At 49.9% G+C, this 25,833-nt stretch overlaps 1 protein-coding gene across 9 annotated transcripts in view; it reads left to right on the forward strand.

Annotated features, from left to right (window-relative positions):
- DGKZ (diacylglycerol kinase zeta) overlaps window positions 1–25,833 on the forward strand; it is an 89,253-nt gene that overhangs the window by 12,114 nt on the left and 51,306 nt on the right. For 2 of the 9 annotated variants that reach the window (XM_075927586.2, XM_075927588.2), the window contains exon 1: window positions 13,674–13,895. The exons of 3 other annotated variants lie outside the window; for them this stretch is intronic. Coding sequence is in view for 1 of the 6 variants with exons in the window: in XM_089778562.1 (XP_089634688.1) it covers window positions 5,347–5,445 (99 nt within the window). In the remaining 5 variants the exon portion in view is untranslated. Of the gene's footprint in view, window positions 1–5,346; window positions 5,446–13,661; window positions 13,896–25,833 lie in introns of those variants that run through there. 4 more of the 9 variants (XM_089778562.1, XM_089778559.1, XM_089778561.1 and 1 more) reach the window with 4 other exon arrangements.

The raw sequence follows: 25,833 nt of genomic DNA on the forward strand, positions 1-25,833 counted from the left end.
GAACCTCTCCGGCTCTGCTCACAAAGCTAAGCAGCCTGCACTTCCCACAATGCTCCAGTGCTCCTGACACCTCTTTCCTGGGGGCTAGAAGCACTGACACGCTGTACCCGTTTATTCCAGCCAGTCCGTCTGCTTGCGTCTTTCATTGTTCACCCTGCCTGGGAGACACCTCGCCATTGTGATGCGTGTTCCCAGTGGAGGCCATGTTCAAAGGATCCCTACCTGGGGGCCACGTGTTGAGCTCCATGTAAATCCAAACCACACTGTGCATGCAGCCTGCGGGCCACATAGCCCTGGTGTAAATTATACTGAATTCAGCATCAAAACAAGCAACTTGGATGGCTGCAGTGATTGTTTAGACACTTCTCAACATGGATCAGAAGCAGCTGTAGAATGCTGAGTCTTTCCACTGATGGATCTAGGGCTCTTGCTTCAGCATTGAGATCTAGCTAAGAGGAAGGTTGAGTGTGTAGGAAGTATGCTGCTTGTGCTGTCCCCAGTCTGGGAGGAGAGGCCTCCATTTCCTGGGCTCTGAGTCAGGCACCCTTCACCAAGCCAAAATTCAGCACTTTTACTTAAAAAAAAAAAAAAAAAAAAGGGGGGGGGGGGAGAATTCTGCCTGGTCTTGCTGTGCAGGTGGCCACTGTCTCATGCAGGGGAGCTGAAAGCCCAGAAGAGAGAGAGGAATGGGGAATGGAGGCTCTTCTCTCTCTACCTCTACTGGGTATATTCAGTGAGACACTGCTGTGAAATGCCTGCACTCAGCTTATATTTCATTGGCATGGCAAGCTTTATAAACACAGCCCGGTCTATGCCTTCAGCAGAGCTTCCCCTCTGTTGGGGGTTAATGCCCAGTGGTAGGTAGCTCTGTAGCTCCCTGACGGTTCCTTAACTCTCCCGTACCCAGGCCCAACTCCTCCTTGTTGCTTTTTGATTAAAAGCCTCCTCTTGTCCTGGATCATGTGGACTTTTTGGTTCCTTCGTGCGTGGACCCTCGAGGAGAAAGGGCCCACGACTTGCCTCTCCTGTTACTGCTTGCTGGTTTTGGATTGTGTTTTGTGACTGTTTCCACCTTTGGTTTATGACCACTGGTTCTGCATCTGATGAGAGCCTGCCTTAGGTTTGCACATCTCCCTGCTATGAGAGATCTGCTGGGAGAAGAGAGCCTCGCAGGCCTCTCTAGTTGTTTGTCTATCCCTATGATTGGGATGTTGGTCCAATAGGTTGAGCATCCTTCACCTTTGGCAGAGGTTGTAAGCTTTCCGGGAGGGAGGGGGGGCCAGGAGGTAAGACCTGATTGTGATGCTGTAGGACTGGAACATGGCCTTGTTAGAATTTATTCAAACATCCCAGATTAACCCGCACCAGCTGTCTTGAGCAGTCACATGTGCATGCATGTGCCTGCTGCATCATGCTTATAAAGGCAACTGAAAATACCTTCTGTGGGCCCTGCAGACCATTCCCTGCTGTCACTAATGGTCATTGCTGAGCTATTAATGCAGCTCTGCCCAAATGACTTATGGAGCAGCAGCTAATGCCAGACCTGAGTCACAGTGCAAAGGTGATCACAACCCCACGTTTAGATGTGTTCTGGTAAATGCTGCCCAGATGCCATTCCCTTGGAGCACGGAAATACAGTCCAGGTTTGTTTTCTCCTCGCTCCAAAGGGGCTTTACCCAGGTCCATTTTGGGGGGGAGGGGCACCCAATGCTAGCCTGCAATCATCTCTTCCCAGGGCAGCTGCACTGGGCTGGAAGTCACAGGAGTCCATGGCCTTCTATCCCAGGAAGTCCATGAAGCTAACAGTGCACCTCACTGCAAAGGGGTTTCCCCTCCTGTGGTGCAGCGAGACTCCACAGGAAATGCTGGTGCCACAAACAGCCTGTTGCTCACCCGCTGCTGAAGCTCTGCTGTGACAGATGGCCCAGGTGCAGTTCAACTGTGTGTATCCAGTAGAGTTGATGCTCCAGCGTGTGGAGCCTTCCTCCCTTCCCCTAGGTCCCATCTGCTTTCCTTCCCTCTCCCGATGTCTGGCTCCGGAGCCCAGGGAGCCTGGTGCTGCATGCTCTACTGCGCGTTGGGGAGCTCATTCTTCACACTACCCACACAGCCGAATCTCAAGCCTCAACAGATATTAGGCCTGAAGTACTCAAGGAGCAGGGGTCTGTGCAGATGCTGGTTGGGACCCCTCCCCTTCCCTGTGTAGCCCTCAGGAGAAGGGGAATGTGCTGGACCACTATGTGTGAAAGTTCTTGTCCATCAGATTATTTGGTATCTTATCTTCTAGTCAGTGCCGTCAATGACCAGTGCCTTGAGCTGACCTGATGCTGCTTTATGCCTCTTACTGCATAATCTGGGGTCACCATTAAAAAGCACATCACACCTGGGAGCATTGCTGCAGGCACTCAGCTGACTGTTGAAACATAGGAAATTCTCCATGGATTTTGCTCCCCTTAGGGCAGTGGTTCTCAAACTTTTTAGCCTGCAGTCCGCCCCGCTCAATGCAGACCTTTTTGTGGCCCACCAGCCAACCATCCATGGTGACAAAATGGGTGCAGGAGGAGGTGTGGAGTCTGGGAGGGAGGAAGGTTGGGTGCTGGAGCAGGTGTGATCTGTGTGTGAAGTTGGATGTAGGAGCAGGCTGAGGGGATGGGGATCTGTATGGGAGGGTGCAGGAGCAAGGTGGAGATAGGGGGTCTGGGAAGGAGGGAGTGTGCAGGAGCAGGGTGGAGGTGGGTCTTGGCGGGAGGGGTGCGTGAGGGGAATGGGGATGTAGGGTCTGGGCATGAGTAGGATGGGGGACACTTGCTTGGCTTCATGCTTCCTGCTGCTCCCATTGGTCATGATTCCAGCCAATGGGAGCAGCAGCGAAAGCCTCCAGGTGAGCGGTTTCCTGTGCTGCTCTTCCCCCAGCCAGTGAGGAGGGGGAGCAGCAGCAGCCGCAGAGCCAATTCCTTCCCCACAAACTGAATCAGGCTCACAAGGCTCCCCATCCCCCCACAGCGGGAGCCGGTACTGGTGCGCCAATCTTGCAAGGGGATGTGTATGGCTGGAGTGCGATTGTATGCTCCACGTTGTGGTGGGAGAGCAAACCCGGGGCCCACCTGTGAGATGACTGCCAGCCACACTTCAAGAACCACTGCCTTATTGGTTAGGGGCTATCCCACTGTCATGACCAGCTAACTCCACTTGTAAATCCATCTGCCTTTCTACCTACCTATCTACTTATGCAGTCCTTGCAACTGCAGGAATCCCTCTCCCCCAGCACACACACACTGAGCCTGTCTTGCTGTTCCATGTTTTCCAGGGGCATGTGACACGGGTTCTTTTCTGTGCTTTTAACCCATGAGCGTCCTCCTTTCTCCTTCAGTAGGGGACATAGTAACTGGGGGTACAGTGCCTTCAGATAGGTGACCATGTGCTCATCAGATCAGTGGGAAAGGCACACAGGTTCCTGGGCTGTGGAGTCTCTGTGGGATAGGCATGGTGCTGGCTCCACAGCACAGGAACCTGTGTGCCTTTCCCACTGATCTGATGAGCACGTGGTCACCTATCTGACGGCACTGTACCCCCAGTTACCGTGCCCCACCCTGAGGGCTGCCAGGCTGCCCGAGAGAGTCTGAAATGTATCTCTGGCCTGGCCTGTGTGGTACATGGTGGGAGAGGGAGGAGCAGCAGAGCAATGTGTTTCACATTTAAGATGGGGAACACTGTGGTCCTGCAGCTGCCTCATGCTGTGCTGGAGGCTGCCTTGTAAACCTTGCTTTCAAGGGTATGTCGTTCAGGCTTAGAGCTTGGAATTGGAGCTGTCAGCCCAGGTAGGGGCTTTTTATAGACACTATTGTTCATTGGTGACTTGTGTTTCTGTGTACACCTCAACCCTGCCCGCCCGCCCCCCCCACCGCCCCGGAAAACAAAGGGGTCAGGAAGACGTCACAATCCTTGACTGAGGCTACCAGAAATGACTCAGTTGTACAACTGCGTTATGTGAGGCCATCACGTGCCTGAAAACTTGGACTCTAATTTGAATGTTGTGGGGAGCAAGCAGCAGGCTAAGTGGGACCTAAGAAGGCTTTTCCACCTTGTTTCTGTGGTGACGAGCCCACTTCACTCACAGGCTGCTCATTTGGTTAGGATATGCACTGCTCACCAAAGGCTCAGCATGCTGTTCCCACTGCCCCTTCGCTAGGGTGGAAGTGTAACTGCTTTTCCCGAGGGCTGGTTGAGCTGTCATGGAGTGTGGGGAGCAGCTATCTTGGCTCCTGCTTTCCCAGCTGTCCTCACTAAACAAGGCTTCATTCTGGTTCATGCAAAGTTTGTCAGGTGCCTTTATCCATTGATTTGAAATTCAAATCCATAGCTGTGACTAGCAGCCAAAGTGCTGGAGTGAAGGCTGCCAAGGGACAGGAGCCTGTGTGGTGCTGTGGGTGGCGGTGGGGGGAGGAGCCAGCTGTCAGATCAACCACCTGACTTTCCTCCCTCAGCATTGTCAAAGTATCTGGGTCACACACTGGGGAAGCAGTTTGAAGCACATTGACACAGGCCCCTGCACTCTTGCTGCTCTGAGGGCTCTGCTGCCACCTGGTGGTGAAAGTCATTCACTGCGTCTACTCTGTTATCAGAGCTGTGCCTACAGGAGCTGTGAAGCAACGGAGCAGCATGTAGAAGAAATACGGTCTAATCCCTCCCCTGCCCCCCGCCTCCCTGTTCCTAAGGTCCCCACAGTGTTTCCAGGAGTGCATGCATTCAGTACATGTGGGACCTGAAGCGCATCTTGTCACCCTGGCTAGAGGTGATGGGATCACATGCAGAGGGTCAGTGGTGCAGACATTCAGACTTCACCCCCTGTGTTTGGTTGCGGTGAGCACAAGGCAGCTCTGCTGCCCACACCTTCCTGGATAGTCCTGGCTGATGGCGGCAGTGGCCTGACTGAATTCTGTGTTTGGCCTGGGCTGGCTCTACAATGGAAACAGGGACCTTTCCCTTCCTACCTCGATGTAGCCTTTCGCAGTATCTACAGTGAATTTAGTAATGTGGTATAACAGCAGGGTAGCGGTATGGGCTCCAGTGACATGCTGCGGGAATGACTCATCGATTCCAAGGCCAGAAGGCACCAGTGTGATGGTCTCCTCTGACTTTCTGTGTAACACAGGCCATGGAGCTTCCTCCACATAGCTTCCCAGGAGTGGTGGTACAGGCAGTGAGGGGAGTGCAATCAGAGTGAGCCCTGAGCATGCTGGCTGTTAAGGATTGGAGTGACAGGGCAAGGTAGCTGTTGTGGTGGGAGGGAAAGCTGTGCAGGTGCGGGAATGTGGAGTTTGCTGACCACTCTCTTTGTGTCCCTAGACTCCACCTGCCCCACAAAGGGGCTCTCCCTTGCCTCCAGGGCAGCCTGCCCAGCCGTTGGGGATCCAGGAGGATAAAGCACAGGCCAGCAGTGTATAAGTATGTGGCATTTTTATTAGCTTGTCTGGGCTGTGTAGTTTTGTCAGATGTAGCAGCATCGCTGATCAAGAGCTCTCCTCCCTCCCGCCTGTTTCTTGCCTAACATAACCTTCTTGTGTCTGCACTAAACAAAGCCCCTGAAGACTAGGGGCTGCCTTTCTACCTTGTGTGTCACTAACCTTGGTCCAGAGATCAGCAATCGGTGCTGCACTTAAATTTGCTTATGTGGCAGCCTTGTCCTGGGTATTCTGTTACACTGAAGCTTGTGTCCTGACACATCATTGTCTGTGAGCATTTCTTCTGCCTGCTGCAGAAGTGGGGGACAGCAGAGTAGTCGATGGCTTTACTTCCAATGTCAGCCTGGGCTAATTGGTTAATCTTGTCAGCTACACACACTGTGGGGTAAGGGAGCAGGAGCCAGTGCCCCGAGAAGCTGGCTCCCCACAAGCTCTGAATCTGCCTCCCCCTGCTGGAGCCAATACACAGCCGATAAGCAGGCTCCCTGCACATGCCGGCTCTGCAGACCCGCCTACCCTCCCCCATTTGCTACTACCTATGGAGGTTTAAAAGCAAGTTCCCCCAGTACCAGCTCTCCAGTGTCACTTCCCCCCTCACCCCCATCAGAGGCAGCAGCACAGTGGTTGGAGGGAACAGAGGAAGCTGCTATGAAGTAGCCTGTCTGTGGCGAACCTGGGCCCACTGCAGACAGAGGCTGGTCTGCAGTAGCAGCAGCCCCTGTCTGCGGGGGGGATTAACCTCCCTGTGGGCAGGGGCTGTTCCACCTCCTATGAAGCAGCCTCTGTCAGCAGCAAGCCTGAACCTGCTGTGGACAGAGGCTGGTCTGCAGTAGCAGCTTTTGTCCACAGGGAGCTCAGACCCCTGCGGACAGGGGCTGCTGTCTGTCAGAGGCAGCAGTGCAGGGCAGCAGCAGCTGGTCTGCATGAGAAGCTAGTTTTTAAACTGGCTCCCCTCATGGCCTGGCTCCCACCAGCCACCCCGTGCTTCTGCCTCGGATACAGAGGCAGCAGCAAGGGTGTCAGGGAGCTCCCTTGGGAGGGGGCCGGGAGTGCACTGGCTGCCGGCCCCACCCCTGGGGACTATCAAATAGTCATGTAACTGCTAAGATTTCATGCAGTTACATGACTATTCAATTACATGATAGCTAACATCCCTGCTTCTCACTCCCCTTCCTAAAAGTCCTAGGTGCATGATCCATAGTGCCTAGAACCATGCCAACCAGAGCTCTAAAAACACCCAAGACTGGTAGATGATCTAAACTGGTGGTTGTCAACCAGGTCTTCCAGAGGGTACATTAGTTCTTCTAGATTTTTGCCTAGTTTTATAATAAGCTACATAAAAGCACTACTAAAGTCATTATGAACTAACATTTCATACAGTGACACATTTATGCTGCTCTGTAGACTATTCACTGAAATGTAAGTACAGTGTTTATATTTTGATTGATTTATAATTATATGGTAAAAACAAGACAGCAATATTTCAGTCATAATATGCTGTGACACTTCTGCGTTTTTGTCAGACTTTGAAAGCAAGTAGCTTTTAAGTGAGGGGAAACTTGGGGCTATGCAAGACAAACCAGATTCCTAAAAGGGATACAGTAGGAGGAAAGGTTGTGAGCTACTGATCTAAACAAGACTGTCCCAGGGGTTGTGGGAGGGCATTTCGGTCATGCCAACCTTCAGGAGAGCCTGAGCATGTCAGATGGATGGGTCAGGCCATGTCTGGTGTTAGGCAGGCTGGCCCCAGGAGTGAGACTCCAAACATCTCCCCTCGTTAAAGAGGGACAGGACCTATTTAGGTGAGTTCTGAGGGCAGATGCCATGGGTGAGCTAATGGGGTGTATTCAGGTCCTGGTCACACATTCTCTTTAATTGTTCTGTATTATTGTAGCACTCAGCGGCTGCCATTGTGCCTGCTGTGCTGGGTGCTGCAGACTCACTGGAGAGTGTAGCGGCTGCTCTGACTGTCTGTTTTCTGGTTTTTGTGCTTGTGCCACCCTCTCTGCACAATGATCCCTGGTGTCCATGTTTCCTGCTCTTTCCTCAATGCCTTGCCTGGTGGGCGATAGATCAGTGGTAAGTGGAGATACCAAAGGCTTAATCGGGCAGAGATGTAAGCAATTCACTGCTCAGTTTGAGGCTTCTTGAAAAACTTTTGGGTAGAGCAGTGTGGCCAGGATACGCTGGGGGACAGTGGAGTGAGCCCCAAATCTCTGTGAGGTGGAGTGAAGAGGTTTGGAAGGAAATGGAAGTGCTACCGGATGTGGGCACTCTTCTGTGTGGAAGTCTTAGAGGAATTTGAAATGGAGGATAGCTCTCCTGGGCTCAGTGCAGCTTTACTCCCACAGCACAGTTTTCTGGTGCTTTGTGCAGCCCAACTCTGCCATCTCTGGCCAGTGATGGACTCTCACCAGATGAGTCCCTGGACTTGCCCATCTTGCTATTGGGACATTTCTCCAGAGCTCAGTCTAGTTAGTAGACCAGGCAAATTTGATTTGACTTTATTTTTCATTATTTTGGTTCCTGACGTGAATGTTTGTTTTTAAGCATTTTCCTTAATTTTTATTAATCTAAATGTTCACAGTTACAGGAAGTTACGGATGATGGGTGGGAGGCACCAGGCAGATATCATGCAATGATAGTAAATGTTGAGTTCAGAAAGTTAAAGCTGTATTACCATTAAATCACACCGCCCATAGCATATATCCAAATGTTAGCCTTAAATCAAACTATGCTAAGCTCTCCTGTTGCATTTTTCTTCGCCTCGGTATGTTTTGATTATTATCAGTGAAAATATTTTTGATCGGTTTGTGTGTATACAGTGAAATCAACATTTACTAACAAAAATCGAAGCTTTCCAAGCCAACCCATTGTCCTTTCGTCTCATGCTCCAAAATCTGCCCCAGGTTTCTCCTAAGTCATCTCCCTCCTTGGAAATCTACCCCTCCAAATGTTTGGAGACTGTTCTAACACATGCTCATCTTAGTCCAGTTAAAGAGGCAGATTATTTAGCTTTTTAAAATGACTCCTCTGAGAGGAGGCTCAGCAGAGTCTGCACAAAGGATTATTTAGTTCTGGCATGGAGTGGAATGAGTGAGATCGATAGCATTTCCCCATTAGCTCTGGCCCCATTCCCTGACACTCAGGCCTGCCCCCTCTGGGCAAATACATAGCCAAAAGAAGCCATTAGCTAGCTAACTGGCTTCCATGCTGACAGAGGTTTTTGGGTCCCATTAATGTGTACATTAACTCTTTAGTAACTGTACTTGCAACATCCACGCAGCCACTGAGACACTGATGCCTGATGTTTGGATTGCTCTCCTAGACTGGGGCTCCCAGAATGCTTTTCCCCAGCAGTGCTGGAAACGAGTGAACAAAGGCAGCAGTCTGGGTTTGGAGGCACTAGCTAAGTCATCTTACTGTGGGCAAAGGCAGTATCCACAAGTGGTAGGCAAAAACCTGAGCCAGTAGCCAAGTGTCTTTATGCCATTCTACAAATGAGTGTTACCTCCTTGCTTGGAATTCTGGTCACCTAGTCTCCAAAAGAACAGCACAGCAAGAGAGACAGGCTAGAGAGAGTGTCCGTAAAAAGACTAGTGGCCTGGGGAAAGTTGTATGTGAAGAGAGACTGAGAATGAGGGTTTGCCTACACTGGCAAGTTACTGTGCTGTAACTTTCTCACTCAGGAGTACATACGCACCCCGATCCCCTCCCAAGCGTAGCTAGTTGCAGTGTTATAAAGCGGCAGTGTGGACAGTGCTATATCAGCTGCTTCCCCCTTGTGGAGTTGGCTTCCCTTCAGCGCTGGGAGATAGGATTGCCAGGTATCCAGTATTGAACCAGATAGTCTGGTATTTTTGCCTCCTGTCCAGTTAAAAAAGGGAAAAAAAGGCAGAAAATACTGGACACCTAAAATGATCGGTACTTTCTGATTTATTTTTTTTTCCCAGACAGGCGGTGAAAATCGCAGGCTGTCCAGCTCAATACGGAGGCAGCCTGGCAACCCTAGTGCTTACTGGGTTCTGCAGGGGAGCTGTCCAGCCCCGCGCAGGGAGGCAAGATGGTGGGTGGCCGCCGGCAGCCTGTGAGGGCTCACCACGCAGTTTTTTAAAGGGGCCATGTTGGTTTTTTTCCCTAACAACTCTCAGGGGTGTTTTTTCAGTATTTTTTTCTGAAACCATCTGGCAACCCTACTGGGAGAGCTCTTACTGTGACCATGCTGCTGTGGCTGCATTTTGGAGTTTAATGTATAGACAAAGCTTGGCAAGTTTAAAGAGGAGAAAAATAAGAGGGGCATGACACAGGTACACAGAATAATGAACAGTCTGGAGAAGGGAAATTGTTCCTATTGACCCTTTCTCATAATGTAAGAACAAGTGGATGCTTTGGGAAAGGCAGCAAATTCAAACCTGCTAAAAGGAATTAATATTTATGCTTTACCTGCTGACCTCACTGCCACAAGTTATAAGTGACACCAAAGATTAAAAATAGGGTTAGATGCTTACGTGCATAACATCCACAGTTACATTAACCAGGATGGAAACTCCTCCTGGGCATGGGCCAACGCATGCTGTGCTTAGGCTTGTGGTTAAAGCATGGGACTGGGACCCGGGAAGCCTGAGTTTCATTTCCTGGCTCTGCCATGGACTTCCCGTATGGCTTTGGGCAAGTTGCTTTGGGGCCTGATTTTTCAGAAGTGCCATTGATTTCTAGCTCTCCATGTCCTCTTTCCTTTTCACAACCCACCCTGCCAGCTGTCTGGGCACCTGCAGGAACTGCTGCTGGCTCTGTGGTTACAGGCACATTTCCCCGAACGGAGCCCAAGCTCAGTTGCTTGGAAAACTTGAGTCAGGGCTGTGCGACGGTGGTGCAGGGGGAACAGCCTTTTGGAGGATCATTGCTGAGATCTGTGGCTTCTGCTTGAATGCATCAGACTGAAACTGGTGACAGCAAGATAGAAGGCGAGAGAGCCCTTTAGTTTCCCCTCTCCATGCTGCACGTGGGGTTAGTCTTTCATATATGTGGACTTCAGAAAGAGATTTGCATTGTTGAGTCAGTGCAAGAGTTCTCTTTTTCCTTTGGAACCGCACTGGAGAGGGATGCTCAGTCTTTGTGGCTCTTTCAGTCCTTGCTCTGTGTTGCAATGTGAACGAGACCCTCAGTTATTCCACAATGGCCTCTGAGAATCCCCTGACTATGAAGGAACTTTGGAGCACTAGATGGGTCCACGTAGTAGGCTTTGGCTCCTTGGCTTTTTCCTGGTACCTAGGAAGTGGAACACGGTTTGTTCTTACCTCAGCAGGGGTTGGGCAGAACCCACATGGAGCTGAGCATCCCCTCCTAGGGCAGATGTATTTTCATCTGCATGCCCAGCTCCTGCAGGCCCAAAACAGGAAGTTTGCTCATGACATAGTTGAGAAACAGGAATTGATGTCACAAGGAGCCTCTGTTCTCCCCAAAGGCTTTCAGAGCCGCTGGGCCTGGAGATGTGCAGTGTGTCAGCAGGACACAAGTGCCTCTGGCTGATCTCTGCAGGGTGAACATCACTGCGTAAGTTGGAGACCTAGAATGATCTGTGCTGCTGCTGCACCCAAGCCCCCTGACCTGGCATCTCACTGACATTTGAGAACAATGAAGGCCAAATACATCTCCGTTTTTATGTCTTAAAAAATACATTGAAAAAAATAATCCTCCCTTCCCCCTCCCACTAGGTGAATCAAGAAGGGTCAGCAAGTGGCTTGGTTCAGGAAATGGCCAGGAGCCTGAAATGGACTGGGGGTGAACTGTCAGGAAAAGGGGTTGTAGGGGAGTGGAGTGGACCTCTGTGTGTGATCAAGGCCTGCTTTCTGTGAGGCCCTTCCTTGCAAGAGCTCTCTGCAAATGCCTTTTGGCATCAGAAGGGCAGATGTAAGTGATTGCGTTTATGCAGCAATTAGGAGGAAGACCAATCCCTCCCTTGTGTGCGAGCTGGGCTTTAGTGGAGAGGGAGTTGAGCACAGGTTCCCTGCTGTTTTTCCCCTCCCTCCTTGGGGCTTCTTCACAACTCTGTTTCACTTCCGGGCCAGCAAAGCAAAAACAGAGCTGAAAACAGCCTAATTCGCTGCAAAAGCGGCAGTTGTGTACTGCCGAGTTGAAGAATGGCTAATGTTTCATCCTACCAGCATCTCCTGCTGCTGCTTTAAGAGTGTTTGTTCCCTTTGCAGTGACTAAGCTCTTGTCAGGATATGTAGTTGCATGTAACCGTAGCTGCTGCTCAGCCTTTGGTCCCCGGCTCTCCTCTGGTTAATGGTTTCCTGTGAGCTGCTTTCTAGATACCCATCAGCAGTAAGGCAGCTGGCCCAGTACTTGACACTGTTGCTCTGGCAGAAAGCACATTTGACATTTAGTAGTTATGAATATGTCAGCCCCCAAAGTGTGCTGAGTGCCGTTCAAACAAGTGCAGAAAGCTCTCTCTCTAATTTTAGATATGACATGGTGAGGTGAGGGGACAAACCGAGAAAAGAAACAAGGTATGAGTGGACATGGTCTCAACAGCAGGATCACACACAGACTCAGTACAACTGTGGGCATTTCCAGAGGCTCTTGTAATAAGTGGTTTTATCTTAAATAACAGCAACCACTAACTCACTTCTTACAGCTATCGTGGGGAGAGTGAGTCCTCAGTGCCACTCTGTTCTGCAAAACGACTGCTGAAATGGCCCCTTCTTATCCCAGTGGTCTGTTGCTCTTGTATGTCAGTGACAGTGGGTCAGATGAAAATTGGGAGGGAGCCCTGTAGGTAGAGAGCAGCATGAAGGAGCTTGCGGAGGGTGTGTGTGTACAAAATGTCAATAACAGGTAACTTCATGCAGCCCTTGCATTCTCTATACTCTCTCCCAGAGTACTTTCTGGATGTTGCGGGTGGACATATTCAGCATATAGGCAAAGCACAATCACACTTCTACAGGCCACAAGAGAGAATCCTGAAGAACTGATAGGCTCGAGTGAACACTGATGGATGAAGGGCTGTCACCCTGGAGGACACTGATTCCAGTCTGGACCCTGATCAAGGAGACAGGCAGGCTCAGGGACTGGTGAATTGGATACATGGAGCCTTTTGCCTCTAGGCTACTGGTTCTAGTTCAGTAAATGTCAGTAGTGACCAAAGGCTGTTCCCATCTGATGCTTGCTCTTTAGCTGATGTCTGAAATGCTGTTTCAATCCACAGCACACCTCATACCACCCTAGCCGGGACACTAGTTTCCCTCCTTGTTGATAGACCCAGCAGAACCGAGAATCGAATGAGCTGTGGCACTGCTTGCGCCTAACGGGGGTGTCTCAGGTGGGGATGCAGGATGCTGTACTTGACCAGCGGTAAAACATAGGCCTCTGTCTACAGGGCTGCCAATTTGACACCTTTCAGGAAAACTGCATTTAGTGTTGTAAAAAACGATTAAATCCTAAGTGAGCAGGAAATCTCTTCCACATCATCCCCCACTCCCACCTGTCTGTGTCACTGCCTGGGCTCAAGAAGATCCCTGCCCTCCGCCAGCCTCTACCCCAACGTAATGCCTGAGGGCGGCGGGGGGATGTTACTCCATGAAATCACATCTGAATGCAACAGCAACTTCACTGCACACAGGGAAGGCAGCACAGTCACTGAATGCAGGGGTAGGGGCTCTCCCTATGAATGGAGTGTGCCTATAACTGGAAGCCAATGTGACTAAGTCTGTTTAACTAGAAAAGCTATAAACAAAGGGAAGGAAATGAACTGGGAGGGTGACATTTACCGGAGTGATTGGCTGCAGGCATGTCAGTGCTCTGGCCAAATGGCATGAACACATGGGAGAGAGAAATGAGGGTTACTGGGGAAATGAGGGTTACTGGGGAAATGAGGACAGTTATCCAAGCTGGTACTGGGGTGTCTGCAACCTTTTGCTATGTGTATTTTCAGGGGATGCTTGGAGCACGTAGCAGCTTGCAATTGGGTCAGAAATAGATGCTAATGAGAGTGGGCATGAATTGGGGAGGAACCTTGAACATGGGGAGTAGTCGTGCCCAGGCAGCTTGTCCCCACCTTAGATACAGAGCTCTGAGAGATCATTCTCTACCTTGAGCTTGAGTTTCAGCCCAGTAAAGTATCTTTGCACTCCTGTGTGTGTGTGGCGGGGGGGGGGGTCCTGAGAGTTACAAGGCAGTGAGAGTCTCTCTCTCCCCCCGCCCCCTCCCTGGAGAGCTTGCCTTCGGGGCTGCTTGAAGAGGAAGTGTGCAGTCAGTTATTTTAACAGGCACTGTCACTGTTTGCAGCATGGGGAGGAGGCGGAGGGATAAACAGAGCCCTCGCTCTCCAAACTAGGACTTAATCTGTGCAGCAGGGCTGGCTCTGCTCCTCCACTGCCACCGCCGCTGGCTCTTCACCTGCAGAAACGCGACTCCTCTGCGTCGGATCAGGTCACAAGGGCTTTTCCCATCCGTTCCCCTTCCTCCTCCTCTCCCCTAGTTTCATGTCTTCCCTCTGTGTGGTGGTGTTTGGGGGAGGGGGAGGAAACGAGGACTTTGGGGAAGGGAGTGAATATCTGGCACACTGGGTATAATCTGAGCGTGTATCTCACCCCACCATGCTGGTTAAAAGGCAGGGAGGACAGGTCATGGACAAGGGGAGGCAACAAGATCCCAGGGTGAACTCTTAGTCCTTCAGCTGAATCCTTGCTGAGCTGTTGCACTGGGGAATGGAGCAGGTCAGAGCTGCTCTGTTGTGCTAGCAAAGTTTGCTTGCTGTTGATATGGAGCCTCTTAGAGCTGAAGCTTCTAGTGCATGCAACTTTCGTCACAATGCCACCCTGCTGCACACAAGTGTAAACTGACCTCTGGGGGGAAGGAAGCGGTGTCCAGGGGGACATGAGCCTCTGGCTGCATGACCTGCCTGGTGGTTTATTATTGCCTGTGTGCCATCAGTGCATCCAGTATGCTAATGGGTCCCAGGAAATAACAAAGTGAAAGTCGTTCCGTGCAGCCGGGAATTCCTTTTTCCTTTTTAAAAAAAAAAAAAAAAAAAAGCCCCTGCCATGAAGAGCTGATAATCTCACAGGGAATTCATCCGATGGGAGTGCGGGACAAAGACATCTAGGCTCTCTGAAGCTCCCTTTTCTTTGGCATTCTTGAGCCGTTTCCTTGTACTGTGGTTCAACTAGGAGCCGTAGCAGGGGTTGTCACTATGCCATGTCACAGGGAGACCCATTGCTTTTGTGTTGGTCTCTATTTTCAGTTGCTTGTGAGTTGACCAGCTGAATGACTAGGGCTCTGTTACCTTTCCTTCATGCTCTCAGCTAGTCCTTCCAGTGTCCCTCATGGGAAACATGGCTGTTCATACACAGCCTTTGTCCAGCTATAATGTTCTAGGCAAAGCTATACTGCTCTGTTGCTCTTTATCCTGGTCATATTGCATCCATACTAGGCAGTTGTCACAGTGGTACAAACAGCTCTCCAGATGGAATTGCGCCAGGAATTTTTCCCTCTTGTTCCTGTCCGGCTAGGGGAAAATGCTGGAGCCCAGCCAGGAAGCTGCAAATCAAATGGCTGGGCTGTAGGACAAAGTTTTTGTGAACAGTGACTGTTGAAATCCCAGTGTGCGCGCTATAGAGCTACACAGCAAGCCATTATTTCAAAATAAATGTCGAGCTGGAAGTCTTCTTACTCTGAAATGAGGGTTACAGAAGTCATAAGGAGTAAGGGAAGTCAAAGGAAGAGTGTTCTTCCTCCAGCTACATAGCAGGAAGTTGTACCCTGAGATGGGATGGCCCTGAGGCATAACACAGGAGGCTGCTACAAAACATCAGCTCAGGTCCATTTTAGCTTCCCTATGTCCTGCATCTCAGGCCTGGCAGTACACCCAACATGCTGAGGGAACTGGTCTAACTTCCACCATGCCTGCCTTTGCTCTTTTGCATGGAATTCTGTAGGGGGCATTTTGATAGCTAAGAAACAAGACTGTCCTTCCCTCCCTGCGTCTCTAGTAACTACTAAAACAGTAGTTTTCATCCTTTTTTCTTTGCGGAGCCCTTTGAAAATCTTAGCCATAGTCTGCAGACCCCAGTGGATTCACAGGTCACAAGTTGAAAACCACTGCCCTAAGATGACTAAAACAGAAACTAAATGGTCATCTTCCCCCACCTCTGCTGCCTACCCAGTTTTTACACTTCACACCACTTGAAGAGTGGAATTGGATCAGTCGTTCTTGCTTTTTGGATCTCGCACACCAGCCCAAAGCAGCAAAGTTGGTGTTGCAAACACAACAGGCGATTGTTTCAATTCATACAAAACACTTATTTTTGGACTTTGTTTAAAGAAATCCAATATTGTACCAGAACATTTCCATTGATCTTGGGGTTGTCAAACCCTTCATTTTACAAGACTTAAATGTAAGGACTAAGTCGGTTTGGGATCCCTTTAAACAGGCTGAGAACTGATCTTGGGCTGCTGGCAGAGCATTGAAAAGAGCATAGCTGATAGGAGAGGACTGAGAGGCTGAGGCAGCCTGACTATCTGAGCTGCATCATCTGGGGTTGGTGCATAGCTATGGGGACAGTGGAATGCTCTGCTCTTTGGCGCCAGCCTGTGTCTTGCATTGCATGCGGGACACCTAGGCAGAAGGGAGTGAGGACGTTCTTATCTGATGACTCTTTACAAGCACACATGCTGAAGTTGGTGAGGATGACTGTGTGCGCTGGGGGTGCAATGGAGAAGATGGCCAGTAGAGTTTCTGAGGCATTGCAGTGTAGTTTGACAGGGAGCAAGAAGTGATCAGTAAAATTCCCAGCTAGTTTCTGACTCTTTCTCCCCCACTATCCTACAGATAGAACCATGAAAGTGTTCAGTTCCTGTGCAGACTAGTGGGGAGAGTAATCGCCCGTTGAGCAGTAACCCAGCCCCACGGCTCTTACTCTGTGTTGCCCGTAGAAGGAACTCCCTATAAGAACCACAAAGCCCCTGTAACCTGCTCCTCAAAACTGGCTTCTGCTGTGATGCCTGTAATGCTCAGTGATGGCTAGGCAGGCAGTGTGCTGTGACTGCTGTTTATTACTCCAACCCTCGTCTCGCTGTCACCTTCAGCTCCCCACATCTGGTGTCTCCACCTGTTGTTTTTTTGTCTTGGACTCACCAGAAAAATGTGAGCGACTTTGTGTTCATTGGTTTAAAAAAAAAGTGTGTGTGTTTGCGTGGAGTTGGGCCTTTCAGTGTAAAGTCACAGTGAGAACAAGTCACAGGTGGCTTTGTTTTGATGTAGATAGTGGAAGTAACGCTTTACTACCCCCACACACCTGAAATTTACTTCACATGATTCTATCCAGGTAAAAACTAACCATCCATTGGGATTTGACAGTGAAAAAGCTGTCTCGGTGGTAAAAGGGTGCATTTTTATACTGAAGACACAGCCAGAGTGCTGTGGGTGAGTGTTGGGTTGAGGGGATTGGTAGCAGGGGTTGGGGGAGTTAGGCAGAAGGTCTTACCAGCACTCCTATGAGTCAGATCCTTACTGCATGAGAGCGGGAGGGAGCCTGTCAGTCGGGTGTGCAGGTCTGGGTGGTGGGTGTCTGGAGATGTTATGTGGCAGGAGGTGATTGGAGGGAGTCAGCAATGTTTGTTCAGCTTCTCTTCTGGCCTCCTCTTGATTAGGAAGGTGTTTGTTTGCTTGTCATATTAACCCTAGGCTGCCCCTTGGTATAGCAGGCCAACTAATGTGTTTTTTCAGTAGCTCCTCATTAAAATGTCATCCAGCATTATTTTAAACCAATATTTGTGCTGAGATTGGGTGGTGGGAGGGAGGGAGAGATTGTCAGTCTTCTGCCCAATCCTAGATGTCTGAAATGGGCCTCTAATCCCTGGAACAGAGAAGCCACAAAGACAATATGGGGCAAGGAGGGAGCTCAGTCTGCTGAGCCAAGTGTTTCCCTTTCCTCCCTGATTCTCTGAGCGCATGAACACCTGATGAGTAACTTCCTCATAGGCCCCCAGGTGTGTGTAGGAGGCAGTGTTGCCAACCAGCTCTTTTAAGAGGTAGATTGCAAAATACTTTACAAGGGAGGCTGGTATCAACCCCCATTTACAGACTGGAAAACTGAAGTGCAGGGAGTTGAAGTGAGTTGCTCAGGGTCAATTGCAGGCCATTGGTAGTACTAGGAATATAACCCAGGCCTCATTCATCACAGCCCTGTGTCTCGTCCATTGGCTTTTTGTGATCTGGAACTCTTAAGAGGCCATTCTGATCTCTGTTTGTCCCACCCCAAAGAAAGCAAGGAAGGATGCCCAAGGACCCCCAGCCACTGATGCGAGCCCTGGGCCCTTTTAAATCACCCAGGCAAGCTGCAGAGCCCCTAGAAATGGCCCTGCACAGCCACCTAAGGGTGTGTGGGACCCGGGATATATTCTAATCTGCTGGGGCATGCACCCCCTGGCTCTGCCCTGGTGCCATCCCCACTTCCCCCAAGGCTCCACCCCTCACTCAGCCCCATCCCTGCCTCTTGCCTTCCCAGTTCTGCCTCCTCCAAGCACTGTGCGCCTCTTCCCCCTCTTCCTCCCAATGCCTCCTGACACTGCAAAACATCTATCCAGGCAGGTAGGAGGCACTGAGGGGAGGGAGAGTTGTTAAGGGGGGCTGCCAGTGGGTGCTCAGTAGCCACCATTTTTTCTCATGCCTCCTCTCCCTTTCCCACCTGCTTACCTGTCGCTAGTCTCCCCATTCATCTTCCAGTGTGTGCACATGGGGGGGCCCAGCACTGCTGTTGGCAAGCCTGGTCTGGATGAAAATTTTGTACAGACCAGGGCTTTCTCACTGAGCTGCATTTGATAGTGGAAGCCTTACTTAGTGGTTTGCTCCTTTTTTCCTGGGAGTCCACATGGTGCCCTGTGGCACAAAAAACGTAAAGGTGCATGAGGAACTGGGACCACAGAGATGTCAGCAGAGCTGTGTTGTTCCTGGATCTTTACCCCTGTGTAAGGTGTCCTGGACTTCAAAATCACAAGTTATTTTGTAATGCAGCCTTTTCACTGCTATGGGCCAGGGATGTTCATTAGGTGTGCTCGCTGTGCCACGAAATTCCTGTCCTGTGAAGTAAATTGTGTGAGTTAGCAGCTTCTGCACTGACAGTGCATGTCCCTGCTCTCCAGTCTGTTCCATTCTTGGAGTGACAGTGAGAGTGATACAGTGAGAGTGACAAGATTACCTGTCTCAGGAGAATGTCATTGTCTCTGCCCTTTTTCCTTATTAGGTGGACTGGGCTGTAGAAAACATCAGGAACTAGGTGGGAGATGTAAGCAGGGTGTGGGAGAGATGGGGAAAGAGGAGGAGTGGCAGACTGGGATGGGAAGAAGAGCCAGACAAAAAAGGCAGTCCCTGGTTATTGTGTCCAATGTAATCACAGCAAATCTGGGGATGAATCTGCTCCACTGATCATGCTGCTTAAGACCCTAGAGCAAGTGTATTTTTATTTCAGAACTAGCGTGAGTATCTTGTGCCTAGTGCTGCATATTTAGCAGACAACCTACATCTGCAGCTAGGAACCATTGACTACCTATGACTAGCAAGAGAGGAGGATTCCTGTGACCAGTGAAATGTTGTCTAGAGCAATGGTTCTCAATTATGGGTGCATGTACCCCGGGGAGGTGGAGTACACAAAGTCTTCCAATGGGTACATTGACGTCCCTAGATATTTGCCTATTTTACAATGGACATAAAAAGCACTAGTGAAGTCAGTGCAATCTAAAATCTCATTCAGATAGTGACTTAGTTTCTACTATGTACTATATACTGAAATGGAAGTCCAATATTTATATTCCAATTGATTTATAATTATGTGCAGGGCTTGACAAGCGGTGGTGAGCCCTGCTCGCCAGTCACGTGGTTTGGTGTGCTGCGCATGCACTGATCGCACTGCAGCGCCATGCCGGGCTAAAATCTACTCGCCACAGGCAAGTAGATTGCCCTAATTGTCAAGCCCTGATTATGTGGTTAAAAATGAGACTATTACCCAAGGGTGGCTAACCTGCGGCTCTCGAGCCATAGGCGGCTCTTTGCTCATAGAAATGCGGCTCTTATTAGAGTTACCATATCTCCAGCTTTTCCTGGAAATGTCCTTGTTTTCCCATGTTAAATGGCCATCCGGCTGGCTTTTTTAAAACAAAAAATGTCCGGGATTCGGGGAGGGGGCGGCGGCACCTGCCTTCAAGGGAACATTCGACTGTTTTTCAGAGCCGCGCACCTGGACAGTTCACAGCTGCTCTGTGCACATGCCCCAGCGCCTGGAGGGAAAAGTGCGTGGCAGCAGCTCCAGTGAGACCCAGGGTGTTGTTAAAAGAATCTGGGGCTGCCTGGTTCTGGGGGAAGGTGGGGTGCGTTGGGTTAGAGCGGGGAGGACTGGGGGTGTCTTCGGGTTATAGATATATTTAAATAAATATATAATACATAGCTTTTTGCATCATTGTCCTCCACTATTTTGGCTCCTAGTCGCTAACTGGTTGGCCACTCCTGCTATAACCAATTTTTCAGTAATGATGTGCTGAGACACTCTTGCATTTTATATCTGGTTTTGTAAGTAGTTTTTAGGTGAGGTGAAACTTGGGGTACAAGTAGTCTAGAAAGACTGACAGCCACGGGTCCAGAGCATCAGGAAGGAGTGCCTGTGATGGGCTGGCATATTGGTATGTGGCGGAGTTGGTTTCAGTGGTTACAGCTGGGTGTCTGAAAGGCCTTCACTGGGTACTATGAACCATGGGGAAGTTATTTGCTGCTTATGTGGCTTCAGAGTCCTCTGGATTAAACCAACTGGAACCGAGGATTGTCTAGAGGATCTTGCTCACCCCCTTCTTTTCATAGGAAAGAGGGGGATCATACCACTGAGAGCACCCTGGTCACTGCCAGCCTGAGGGATGGCAAAAGGCGTCTGCATATTATAATTTCATGGCACTCTGTGACTAGGCACTGAGCTTGAAGGGCAGCAGCTGCACCCATTCCTCTCACAGACGTTGGCACTTGTTGCAGTTCATCAATTGAATGAAACTTAAAATAGAAAACAACCACTGCCAGGAGCCAGCCCCCTCAGCAGTTGCTCCCTGTGCATTAATTCAGCATCTCAGTTGTGGAGGCGGGGAAACCGGAAGGGGTTGAGACCTCTCGTCTGTCAGCTCCAGTGTATTCCACAATCCTCTGTCCTAGCAGCCCTTCCCCTTGGGTCAAATGGCAGATAAGGAGAGGCAGTTGTGTCTCTTTAAGGGCCTCATCCTGCAAATGCTGAGGGCTCATTTCAAGGTCTCAGGGTCTGTGTATGTTGTGTTATTCATGCACTGTCTGTGATGATGAATGGCAGGGGTAACGAAGAGCTGGCTGGTGTACACAAGGCAAGCTCTCAGCTAAATTTTTGATCCCTCCATGAAAATGGCTGAAGAACTCAGTAGCGTGGAGATTTTCATCTGCTGTCTTAGAATCGTTGTGGAGTTATGCGCTGTGTGTTTACACTAGGGATGTGAAAGTGTAACCGTGTACACTGTTAACTGATGAGCCTGGGCTCATCAGTTAATCTTCATGGTTACACATGGGCTCCCAGTATGCACAGGGAGCTGGCTTAAAAGCCGATTCCCCACATGCACTGGCTCCCAGGGAGCTGCCTGCTCCCCACACCTCTAGGTGGCTGCCTCTGTATCAGAAGCAGCAATGGTGGGGGCAGGTCAGAGCTGATTGCTGCTCTGCGTGAAACCAGATAACCGCTGAAAGTTTGGTGGTTACACGGTTACTTAATTACATGCATTTTTAATATCCCTAGTTTAAACTGCTGCTACATCCTGCCCCAGAAGTATGTGCAGTTCAGTGCTGTGTGAGGTAGTTCTTGTACACTCAGTATAAAGTTGTTAGTGCTTGTGTCCCCTCGCGTGACCAGAGCTGTATATGGAAATGTCAGTTGATGCTCAGATTATTTTCAGACTTTGCTGTCCTGGGGCCTTTATTCTGACTGAACTTCCCCCGCAGGCAGCTTCTGGCTCCCTTTAACAGATGATGGGAAGCAGATTATTTTTACTGGAGATTTTCCCTAGCACTAACCCACAGAGTGCGGTGTCTCCCTACAAGCTCCATACCCTTCTTCCTGCACGCTGGCTTTCCTGCACCATATCAGACTTCTGGCTCATCTAATTGGGTATCTGGCCTCTCATAATGACCAGTGTGTGGTACTTGGAAGGAAAATAAATCTCCCCTGATGCACCTGTGTCGTTGTGCAGCACTGCACGTGGACTGACGAAGTCGTGGAGGAGGGAGTTGGAATGGCTTGGGACAGGAAAGGATCTCAGCAAAGGGGAACTAAGGCAGCATTGTACATGAGGAAATGAAATCCTCCTGTGATTAGAGGGGAATAGGAGATTCCCATGGAAACTGAAGCTGAAGGAAAGTGGTGGTATGTAAACTAAGCGGGAGTCAGAATGGCCTCCCTGGACAAGCTCTCTGGCCTGTGCCCCTGGTTCCTTCAGCATCCTGATGGCAAGGAGACAGCAGAACCCAGATGGTAGTGTGTGCTATTAATAGCACTCATCATACTTTGTATTTTCCTGAGTTGAGGAGGCTGGCAACCCCCCTCAGAGACAAGCCACATCTAGCAAACTGGACAGGGGTTTTTATGCACCCAGCCACCCCATTACTCATAGACTCATAGACTTTAAGGTCAGAAGGGACCATTATGATCATCTAGTCTGACCCCCTGCACAGTGCAGGCCACAAAATCTCACCCACCCCTCCTAGAATAATCCTCTCACCTATATCTCAGATATTGAAGCCTTCAAATACTTTGAAGACCCCAAGATGCAGAGAATCCTCTAGCTGTGATCTGTACCCCATGCTACAGAGGAAGGCGAAAAACCTCCAGGGCCTCTGCCAATCTACCCTGGAGGAAAATTCCTTCCCGACCCCAAATATGGCGATCAGCTAAACCCTGAGCATGTGGGCAAGACTCATCAGCCAGACACCCAGAAAGTTCTCTATAGTAAAATCATCAATCTTCTAGAAGGGCATTACCACCCTGCCCTCCTCTCTGTTTGAAACAAATTCTTGTCAGATCACTAACTGGTGGGGAGGAGATCACAGGAACCCACACACGCCCAAAGACAGGTGTGTCCTGTGGGTGCTGCTGGTCTGAGCCTCTGGAGTGCTGTTTCCTGGCAGATTTAGTGGTGGGAGGAAGGGTGCCAGGACTGGCAGGGTGTGTAAAGTGGAATGCCATTTCCTCAGGTTCTGGGCAGCTCAGTACCAGGAACACATCGAGAAAGTGGAAGGAGCTCAAAGAATAACACAACTCAAGTAGTGCTAGAGGGATAGCAAAGGGTGTGCAAAGTAGCAATCTGCTAGCTCAGAAAGGCGTACAGGGATCCTTCAGTTTCATGTGCAGGGCTTGTAACTAGGGAGGGAAGGAAGGCAGGGAAACTCAAGCTGAAACTCAGGCAGCATTTCTGGACAGAGATGTGCTCAGCCCTGGAAAATGTGCGGGAGGGACCCATCGTGCCTGAACTCCAGGAAATGGAAAGGCTGATTTCCCAGGCCCTTTCCGTCTCTCTCTCTCTCTCTCTCTCTCTCTCTCTCTCTCACACACACACTCACACCCACCCCCAATGGTCTTGTATTAAGTGAATGATTTGCACTTGTGTATGTTGTCTTCTGCTGAAGTCTGCTTGAACAAAAGGCAGTTGTAGTTCAGTAACTTCGTTGGTGCACATCAGAGTCATCCTTCAGTAAGCTTGTATGGGACACAGAGGAGAAAGTTGGGTTGACAGCTTTTGGGATCTTCCAGTAGTTTTCCTGGTTTCGGAATAGCAATGACCTTTGCCCTGCATGAAACTTTTGAGATGTACTTTTCCTGGAAACATCGGTTGAAGAGCCAAAGCAGCCAACTTTTGGGCCTGGGTGAAGTAGGAACTCTGTGGATATAATCCAGACCTGAAGTCTTTCTGGTTTTGTAGCCTGATGCCATTTTGCCTGAAAAAAAGAGCCCTCAGATTAGAGTCTACAATAGGAGCCTGCTACCTCTCTGTAAGATCAGTTTTGCCTGCATGGTGGAAAACTTATCCAAGTTCTGTGTGTGAACCACTAGCTGGGATGCATTTGTGGTGACTGAAAACTCCTTTTTTGGAAAGGGTAGAATCTCTTAAAAAATCTTGTGATGATTTTCTAGGCTCCCTGGCGAGAGTGAGTAAAGTCAATCTTAGTCACTCATCCCCCTCGCTATCGCTCACTCCTGATTTGATCTAGCAGTTGAATGAATTTCTGTTTATTACTAGCTGATTTTAATTCCTGATAGAGCTTAATTGCCTCTGATGACCACCTATACCGTGGACAATAGCCTCTAGGGTTCTATTTGCAACAGCTACCCAAACTAATTCACAGAAAATGTAATAAGTGTAATTTATATTGGTTGTACCTGTCAATTCCAACCTCAGCCAGCACGCTGACATATGCGTCTACATTTATTGTTGATATCTGCACTCCTGTGGTGATCAAAGATGGCTGATGTAAAGACTTTGGAAAAGCTTTAAGCACCGTCTGCTGTATGGCTCAGTGGTTCTCAAACTCTGGGTTGGAACCCCAAAGTGGGTTGTGATTTTTTTTTTAATGGGGCCGCCAGGGCTGGAGCTTGGGGCTAAACCCCACTCCCTGGACCCGAAGCAACTGGGCTCAGGTTATAGGTCTCCTGCCTGAGGCTGAAGTCTTTGGGCTTTGCTTTCCCCTTGCCAGGGCAAAGGAGCTTGGTCTTGGGCTTTGGGGACCCTTTGTCTGGGTAGCAGTGGTGCACATTGGCGTTATCTTCCAATAAGTCTGTATGGGACACAGAGGAGAGAGATGAATTGACAGCTCTTGGGATCTTCCAGTGGTTCTCCTGGTTTTGAAATAAGTGACCTTGGCCCTGCATGAGACTTTGGGGATTAACCAGCCTGCAGCATTGTGAGGCAAGCGGGGGAGTGGCGCTGGAGCAGATGCATGTCACAGTGGGCCGGGGGGGGCTGCTTCAGCTGGGCTGGGCACCAGTTACTCCGATAAACATGCCAGTAAGGCAGTACTTACTGGATAACTAGTTAACCCTTTACAACCCTAGCTTGGACTTGGTTGCCTCAAGCCCCTGTTTAGGCCTGCAGCCCAGGAGTTGGGTTAGGCCACAGCTCCCCAGCTCTGCCTGCCCTTCCCCAGCACTGGTTTGTCTCCAGTCTCCTCTCTAGACTACCAGGCAGTCAGGCCCTTCCTGTTCCACAGCTGAAGCAAGAGCATGCACCACCTCTCCAGGAGCCCTTCTTATAGTGCCTAGTCAGGCTATGATTGGCTGTCTCTAGCGCTCTCCTGATTGGGTCCCAGCCCCGGCCTTCAGCCAGGGCTGTTTTAATCTTTTCTGTATCCATGCAAGGCAGTCACCTGTTACAGGTGGGCTCAGGCTTCAGTCCCCCTCCTGGAGTTGGGTAATAATTGGTGTTGTCAGAAGAGGGTTGTGGTGCAGTGAAGCTTGAGAACTCCTGCCCTAGAAAGTGTCAGGTGAAGAACCTGTGGCCCATTTGTTATCGTGGAGGCTTGGCACTTGCTGGGGTCACAGAGGGGTCCTAGGTCAGCAACTAAGAGCTCTCCACTGGACTCTCTCATCTGCATTGTTGTCAAGGAATCCCCAGTTGTAACTGCAGTAGGGTCAACAGCCTAGGTTAATGTTTAGGATTCGTGATGTTTTTCCTTATTCCTCCTAGTGCCCAGGCAGCCTGGTGTGCCCCTCCATTGGCTGTCCCTACAGATCCATGTCCAGGGTGTGTGTAGGAGGGGAGGGCTTTGAATCTGAAGCTGCTTCTCTTTATGTAAACCTGGGCAGGAAACTCTCTAGGCCGGACTGTGGAAGTGGGTTGCCTAGGGGAAAAGACTCTTCCGAAGCTTACTCTATTCATGATCTCTTCCTGCAAGACGAGCCAGAGGACCCTGCCTGCATGACTCCACCAGCCATTTTATTATGCTGGGCCCCCATCTGCCTTTTGTCAGAGCGATATGGTCCCCATTAGGAAAGCTCATCACAACCCTGATCACAGATCATTAGCAGATCAAAGCCACCATGTTGTGGGCACAGAAGGATTATGAGAACGCAGGACGGTTTGAGACAAGAGCCAGGACCCTGGCATATGCCACATTATCCCCCCCCCCTACCCCCACTCCCTGTGAATGTCTGATTGCCTCTGCAAGGACCCTTTATCTAATATGTCCCGGTGATGTTTGCTCTGGAATAGTTACAGGCAGGCAATGAATGTTCCTTCCTATCTTGCCATCAAAGAATATTTTAAAAGGCTTCCAGACCACAGCAAAATCATATACATCTGAAAGGGTGAGACCGATGGCTCTTGT

The sequence above is a fragment of the Pelodiscus sinensis genome, chromosome 5 (genome assembly GCF_052426305.1).
Source record: "Pelodiscus sinensis isolate ZL-2025 chromosome 5, ASM5242630v1, whole genome shotgun sequence".
In the NCBI taxonomy this organism is placed as follows: domain Eukaryota; kingdom Metazoa; phylum Chordata; order Testudines; family Trionychidae; genus Pelodiscus; species Pelodiscus sinensis.